Below are 8,766 nucleotides of genomic sequence, written 5' to 3'. Positions count from 1 at the left end.
GCTGCTATGTTCAGCCAGCACCCCACCTAGCCTTCGGGCAATTCCCCAGAAACCTGAAAGGGTAGTTGCTGTGATTTACTTGCAGCTTTGATTAATGACTGAATGGTGGAGACATAGAACACCTACACCGACAAATAACAATTGAGCTTAAACCATTAATAAAAAGATTATCATCAAAGAAAAGCCTGGAGCCCAATGATTTTACATCTGAGATCAACCAAACATTTCAACAACCTATTCCAATTCAACTCAAACTACTCTAAAAATTTTAAAAGGAAGAGGAAGGAGTTCTTCCAAACACATTGTTTGAGACCAGCATTGCCCTGATTCCAAAATCAGACCAAGCTCAAGCAAAAAAATGAAAGTTTCCTCGGGAACATATAAAAAAGTCCTAAACAATATATTAGCAAACTAAATTTAATGGCACCTTAAAAAGACCATTTACCATGATCATGTGAAATTCATCCCAAGATCACAAGGTCAGGATGTATGTAAATCTGTAAACACAATGACATATTCCATTGACACAATAAAGGTCCAAAACTATATGATCATTTTAACACATACAGAAAAAAAATTGACAAAATTTAATAACCCTTCCTGATAAAAAACTCTGAAAAATTAGGTATGGAAGGAAGATGCCACAACTGACCCTTGGGGAACAGGCTGAAGGGCAACTTGAGGGAGGCCATGCTGCCTCTGTTAGCACGAGTGTGGCAGCTAGTGATTGGAAGGGAGAGGCCTGCCCACTGGTAAGCTCAATGACTGAGTCTGGCATAGCAAGTGTGAGATAAAGAGATAATCATTCCCTGTTACCTGGATACTTAAGTTTTGGTCACACCTTTGAACACACAACAAGACAGCAAGGAGCCAGATGCAAAGTACATATTTGCACTGAAATAGATTAGAAGGAACACAGTGATGTGGCCTGTAACCCTCCATGCAGTGTAGCACTCCAGGCAGTGTTTCCCTTGCAGTGTAACCATCCACATAGTGTACTGCAGTTCCACTTGAGGATGTTATGCTTCACTGTCAAGCAACAATTATGGGATCTAATGACATCTCATATAAAAGGACATATTCTTTTTTATAATTCATTTTCCTATAGACTACTCTTTTGAATCACCTAAGGCTGCATTTATAAGAATTTATCATCTAAATATGAACAATATGTATAGCACTGTCCCCCTATGCTAAGATCACAGTTGTTTCCTGCTTGAAATATTTCTAAAGATCTATTAACTCTGTTCACTGGTATGTGATCCAGCCAAGATGGCCTCTAGTACCATAGATTATGTGGATTTTTGAAGCAGAAATAAATATGTATCTATCATAGACTTAGAATAATGCAATGAAATGCTATCTTCAAGTCAGAATAACCTTTATTAGAGTTGTAAAAACTTTAAATTACTATGATTTCTTAATTTTATTATTTGTGTGTTCCCCTATGATTATTCATCTTGAATATTTTCATTTAAATCTCTTCATCTATTCACATGGTAACCTAATTTAATTTCTCTTAATTTTAGACCATAAGTGCTTTTAGAAACTGTAAAGTTATTTATAAGAGAACAGATGCTCAAGATTCAGAATTTGAAAAATAATGGTGCATGAGTATTTTATGACCATTGTCTTCATTCTGTGTTGTGAGGTTAACACTCTTCCTTTCTGTTCTAACATGCTTGAGAAATCATCAAAAGGAAAGAAGACAGATGCTTAGCTGCTGCATCACTGAAGCAGCACTACTATAGAAGTGACACATTCTGTTCCAAGCCTTCATGTGGAAGACATTTGTGCTCATGACTGAGATGAATGGGAGCATGGGCATTTAATTTATAGCATTAGAATAATAGGAAATGTGATGTAGTTTATGCATGTCAATAATAGAATACTTTGTGATTATTCTGCATGGAATGGAAATTAGAAGTCACATACCTTTTAGACTCTAAATAGGATGTCAAAACATGTTTCAATTTTCATCTGCATGGTTAGGAAACTTGAAGCTATTAGTGAATCTATTCCAATACACTGATTTACAGAGCACTGAATAAATGATAAAAGTTGTCAATGGGTTAATAATTAACTAAAAGCTCTGACAGTAATTAATTTCTTCAATGAAGTTGTATGAATCAATGAGTTAGCTGCTTAGATTAATCAATATGGGAAGCAATCTTTTGTAAATGCAGAGCTGTTTTGTATATTCTGTTGGGATTTGCTTCATTATTTGACATCAAATGGTGATTAAAAACTTCAAAACAGTGACCATTGTCACAGAACGACAAATTGCTTGATGTGATTTATGAAGTACTAATAAGTTTCAGACATTTTAGCTTTAATATGCCATACATGATACTACATGATACTGATACCTCTGGATTCATAAATGGCCTTTAAACTCAGTAGTTTTGAAGTGTGTGTAAGGAATTTAGGAAATTTATTTTCCAGGTGAAGTCCCTGTCTAAACTAACTAAAATTAGCTATAGCTAAAAAAAACAAACATAATATAGGAGTAATAGTAGGTGAAATTTACAAAATAAAGCACTATTTGGGCATGGGAGTTGTTATTTATCTGTGTTGAAGTGACTTACCTATCTGGGATATTGAGTAGTCATAGAAATAAATGGTTTTGTTCACCACTTTAGCTTACTGAGCATTTAAATCCACTAGATATACTTTCAGGTGACTTACTATGAATTAATAAAGTCAAGAGTATTGGATAAAAAAGAAGAAATTAGCTTCATAGAAGAATATGACAACCAACAGCTAATATCCTACTGAGTGTGGGAAATGCTGAAAGTTTTTTCCTCTAAGATCTGTAACAAGTTCAGGATGCCTACTGTTACCATTTCTACTCAGAATAGTCCTGGATATCCTGTTTAGAGCAATTAGGGAGGGAAAAGAAATAAAATGCATCCAAATTAGAAAGGAAAATATAAATTGTCCCTGTTTGGAGGTGATGTCATTTAATACGTAGAGAAACCTAAATATTCTGTTAAAGAGCAGATAGGCTTGGCAATTTCAGTCAAGTTGCAGAATGCAGAAATCAGGAACATTTCTCTGTCCTAACAGTAAATTATTGGAAAAAATTAGTGAAGAAAAATATCGTTTGCGGAAGCTATGTAGGAATAAATTTAACCGAAATCTTAAAACTAAACACCATAAAATGTTGATAAAATGAAAGGAATAGGACAAAAAATAAATGGAAAAATATTCTATACAAAATGATTAGCAGAGTAAACATTGTTAAATGTCTACACTATCCAAAGTGACCTACCATGGTTTGTTTTTGTAGTAGTTGTAGTTTATAAATAAGGCTTTAATGACATAATTTCTGATGTTGAGGAGATGAGCGAAAAGCACACTAGGCCTTAAAATTTCTGTTTTTGGTGTCACAGGGGTTTAAACTGAGGTCCACATACTTGCAAGATATGAGTTCTACCACTTGAGCCAAGCCCCAGACTCGGATATTTCTTAAACTGCTTAAATTCATATTTATTTGAAAATCCACTTTCTTTCATGTAGTTTTTTGAGGGCATTTTTCACGTCTTTGTTCCTGAAGCTATAGATTATTGGATTAAACATAGGAAAGACAACAGTATAAAACACTGCAACCACCTTATCCGTGTCTGGAGAATAGCTGGTGGTGGGACGTAAGTACATAAACAGGAGTGTTCCATAGAACAAGGTGACTGCTATGAGATGAGAAGCACATGTAGAGAAGGTTTTGCTTCTGCCTACCAAGGACTTGATGCTCAAAACAGTAAGAAGAATGTAGAAATAAGAGATAAAGATGACCAGAAAAGAGCTGATCTGGATTGTGCCACATAAGGCAAAGAGCAGAAGCTCATTGATGTGGGTATCTAAACATGATAAAGTCAAGAGAGGTGGGATATCACAGAAAAAATGATTGACAACATTGGAGTCACAAAATGGAAGCCTAAATGTGAGAGAGACATGCACCAGTGAGGTCACACTTCCACAAGAATAAGCCAGGACAACAAGGCTGATGCAGACCCTCCGAGACACCAGTGTGGAATAGAGGAGTGGGTTACAGATGGCTGCATATCGGTCATATGCCATTGTTGCCAGGATAAGGCACTCGGCATCCGCAAAACAAGCAAAGAAAAACATCTGTACAGCACAGCCATGGAATGAGATGCTCTTCTTAGAAGACAGGAAGTTTACCAGCATTTTAGGAGCAATGGTTGTGGAATAGCTGATGTCTAAGAAAGATAAATTGCTGAGAAAGTAATACATGGGGGTTTGGAGACTTGAGTCAATATTAACTAGGATTATTAATCCCATATTTCCCACCACAGTTAATGCATATACTATGAAAAATACCAAGAACAGTGTGATTCTGAGAAAGAGAAAATCAGTAAATCCTATAAATATGAATTCAATTGGTTCAGAATAGTTAGTCTCCAACATCTTCTTAGATTTCTTCTTTTGCTCATTGCAGATAAATGGAATCAGGCAGGGTGAGTTGACTTGTGTGATGAGTGAACCAAGGTCTTTATTTTGCCTTTTAAGGAAGCAAATAGAAGATTGAAACATATGTGGCACTTTGTGTGACAGTTTGTTGGTTTTATTTTTGTCATTCATTTATAGGAGGCTATTATAAATCATTGATTCCAGAAAAATACTACTTACAACAAGGTGTTTTATGATGTTACTACTCTCTTAAAGACTATACATTTATGACATTAGAGAAAAATATAACTCATGTGATGAGACCTGATAAAATAAATGAAATTGAGTAAAGTATATACAGGTAAGACTCTTTTATAATCCTAAAATCACATTTTCCCGTGAAAAAGATGGAAGAATTTTTGCAAAATATGGAGTGGATAACTTAATATAACAATTAAGAGCACAGTAATAATGTATGAGATGACTGGATTTAAATCCTGGCTTTGCTACTTATGGTTTGCACGAACTAAGTGAAGTATTTTAATCTCTCTATCATAGAGTAATTAATTATTTAATAACTATAACTGTGAATGATATCAAAATGTTTATTTATTAAGTATATTTTAAAAAGAAAGTAACATTGAAATATTATAACATAGATGACCAATAGGTGCACATTTTATAACTTTAATATAAAGTTACTGCAACAATAAGTAAGAAGACTATCTCTTATAAAAAAACATTTCAAACCAAAAAGAACAATGACAAAATAAACACATTTCTAAGAAAAAAAGCCCTTCTAATTTAGTATCAAACAGTAAGTAAATTAGAAAGTACATATTAATTTCTCATAGATAAAATGTGGGACATTGGTAACTTTTTTAAATAGTTTTCTTTGCTTTCCAAAAATCATACTAATTGTTAATGTAGCATAAATTATTTTTTATAAAACTGGAAGAGCCTTAAAAATTGGTCCTTTAACATTGTCAAAAAAAGTCAGCTAGTCCAAAAGCTTTTTTTTAAAATTGGGATTGACTTATCCATTTATCACAAATCATACAAATAAGCATTCATTTTCCCTTAAGCATCTTTAAGAGAAGTCAAAGATGCTTCTGCCCATAGATGCCTTTGCATTGATCAAACTGAGTACAAAAACATACTCTTCTGATGTTAAGTCATAAGTAAAAGCTGTTTGTTTGTGTATGCTTTCACATTTGTGTATGAATGCCTGTGGATTTTTTGTTTGTTTTTTGGGGTTTTTTTGGATATGTAATGTAAATTCTAGGAGATGTTTTGGCATTTTCTAAATAAAAGATATAATATCATATTTCTTAACTTTGACCTCCTTTTTTACAGTCTCTAATTTTTTGGTCCCAAATAAATCCAATGAGTGTTTCTCTTGCAGTGGAGTAGTATATGTCTCTTCTATTTGGAATAGACCTACTCATATAAAATCTCCCATTTGTCTATATGTTGTTAACTTTCTTATTTACCCTCCCACTTCAAAAATTAAAGTGTTCATAGCTAAACATCCCTTAAGGGCATTAAATAAGAGATTCTGCAAATCAGGAGGGCTGAAGAGGATGTTCTTTGTCCTGAAATATGGTCAAATTCTGAATTGCATCAAATACACAGCTATGTTTGCCATATCCTTCTTTGTCTCTGGAAGGTGTAATTTAATAAGGCTGATAATACAGGGAGGTGGATTTAGATTCGATACAGAGCATTTTTATAAGAGTTTTTAGAGAATTGAGTATGCTACACAGAAGGAATGCATTTGCCTTTCTTGGAAGTCAAATAAACACAAATGTTCCCTGCTTTAGCAGAGACGGGAAAAGTACAGTTCCTGTCCACAAGCTTAATAGAGTCTGTTGAATAGTTTGGTCAATACTCTAACTAAATGTTTAACATTAAGGAACTATGAAAAATATCAAAGTATACCAAATTTAGGAGATTATTTCTCAGCAGCTCAAAGAGTTTATATTCGATGAGCTCTCACTATCCACATCAATCTTTTGACTTGAAAAATAAAAATCTATACTGAGACCTTAGACTCATGAAATTTGTCTGTTTATCTGCTTGGAGTTGATATGTAGAGAAGATTATTACATTTCTGGAAACTTGGACTCAAATTCTGATGGTGTACTACAGATTATTTCATCTACATATAATTTTTTCACTACTCAAAGCATACTTTTCTATTTATTAAATCCTATCTACTTCATGTATTCTGCACAGTTACTATGTGAAATAAGTGACACTGTTTACACTCAGCAGCTATAAAATGGCTTAGCAAATTTCTATGTTTGCTTAGAGATTATTACTAGAAGCCTAAAATAAGGCATATTTATCAAAACATGTTGTAATTATTCACTGGAAATATCCAAACAAGTGAAAATTAACAATTCCATAAAATCCTCAAATAATCAGGAAAAATACCAAAAATATACCCAAAGTAGGAGTCATTGTAATTGGCTTCCAGAGATTATATTCACTGAGATGTCACTATTAGCATCAGCTGGTATTAGTGATTTCTATAGATAAGAACTCTGGTGTAGTCCAATACAATGTCTTGATGCCTGCATTGAATGATGATGATGATGTGATGAAAAATTGATAAAAAGAATGGAGACTGGCCAAAATACTTACTAATTACATGGCATGTATTATTTTGTTTAGTTTTCATGATTATCCTATGAAATAGATATAATTTATTCTTACAAATAATGAAAGGAAAGTCTAAAGATATAATTAAATTGTCTGATTTCATGCAGAGTCCAATTCTCTCTTCCTACTCAAAAATAGTTTAGTTCCTCTTGTTTTGAAATGTGTTCTATTGCAATAGGAATTGTTAGATAGGTTTTATGGTTATAGAATGTTAGAAGTGATAAGAGCTTACTGATGATCCCATTTCTATTTTCAGATGGGGTTTATAAATTACAGTCAAAATATCATCCAAATACTGGATGCTATGGTGTATACCTGTAAACCCAGCTATCTGGGAGGCACAGATGGCAGGATTGAAATTTCAGGTCAGCCTGGGCAAAAAAATTAGAAAGATTCCATCTCAACAAACAAGTCTGGCATGGCGCATACAACTTTCAGGTGTATGAAGGGTGGAAATAATAGGATCCTATTATTTTTGTCAGCTCTGGCAAAAAGTGGGAGACCTTATCTGAAAAAAAACCAAAGCAAAAACTGCTGGGGAATATGGCTCACATGGTAGCATGGTTGCCTTAGCACCATGGAGGCCCTGAGTTCACAACCCACCAAAAAATAAAATCATCTAACCAGTAAGATTTTCACAAATTATTTTTAACCCATGTGTCTCTTGTATTTATAAGTATAAGATCAAAGTAAAATTTTTCTTTTAAGAATCCTCATGTCTAGTACAAACTGTTTAGAGTGTGTCTGTATTTGACTATTGAAGAAGAGACTGAGTATGCCAGAATAACTTCACTCTCTCACAGGGTTCATTTTATACTACTTTGGCTTGTTATTAGAAAAATCTACTGAATTGAACTGGCTCTCATCTGTTCTCAGGGAAATCTCATTAAATAAGCCTATTTGTGAATAGATTTACATTTGTTACTCGGATTTGTGCATTGCAGAAATTTTAGAGCTAATCATTTTCAATTCATTTTCTCCTTTACAAATGCCATTGTGCCGTGATTAAGCACAATGTCCTGGTGATTAAAATAATTCAATATCTGACTTTGAAAGTATGAATTCTAGTAGCTGATATCTATAAAATCAAGCACAAAGTGACAAAACCTACTGTGAGTGACCATGTGTTCCAAAATTTGGGGTTTAGTTTCCTGACAAAGGAAATTCGCTGATTTTCTGAAATTTAAAAAAATAGGTAAAATCAATAAGGTGAGCAATGCATTGATTGAAAAATGTTTTGTAATTGCCACAAATAGGTAAACCTATTTGTATATCATCAGCAGCCTCTGCCTCCATTCCCAGCCCATGTATATGCACAAACTGAGACCTTCACATGTGGTGAGCAAATACACATTTTGTGTAAAGTAAGTCCAACATCTTTGTAACATCCACAACAGATGTTCTGTAGATATTTTAAGGAAGAAAATACTTACCTTAGTAGCATCTAAATTTTGAATTGTAGAACTTACTAGGTACAAGAGAAAAAAATATATTTCTGTTCAGGTTTTGGAAATAAGTCTTACAAGGGATTTGTATTTATCTTCCAGTCTATGACAAGTGGGACATTATCCCAAGATAATCCCAAGCCCAGTAGAGCATTGTGTAGGTAATTGCTCTGTTTTCAGTAGGGTTGTTATGTGACTTTTTAAAAATGAAATCATGACAATGATAACACAATTGACTGTG

At 33.7% G+C, this 8,766-nt stretch overlaps 1 protein-coding gene across 1 annotated transcript; it reads right to left on the bottom strand.

The window, feature by feature from the left end:
* Positions 1–3,492: 3,492 nt before the first annotated feature.
* Positions 3,493–4,431, bottom strand: LOC109676852 (olfactory receptor 5AS1-like). Its single transcript, XM_020153085.2, has one exon. The coding sequence runs from the start codon at positions 4,429–4,431 to the stop codon at positions 3,493–3,495; it is 939 nt and encodes a 312-aa protein (XP_020008674.1).
* Between the last annotated feature and the right edge of the window lie 4,335 nt (positions 4,432–8,766).

This window comes from Castor canadensis, chromosome 1 (genome assembly GCF_047511655.1).
Source record: "Castor canadensis chromosome 1, mCasCan1.hap1v2, whole genome shotgun sequence".
Lineage (NCBI taxonomy): Eukaryota > Metazoa > Chordata > Mammalia > Rodentia > Castoridae > Castor > Castor canadensis.
The sequence above is the reverse complement of the archived record's forward strand: the minus strand, read 5'-3'. Positions and strand labels throughout refer to the sequence as shown.

What these genes read in the sequence shown, in the direction of transcription:
- LOC109676852 (XM_020153085.2), bottom strand. Translation starts at nt 4,431, where the DNA reads ATGTTGGAGACTAACTATTCTGAACCAATTGAATTCATATTTATAGGA.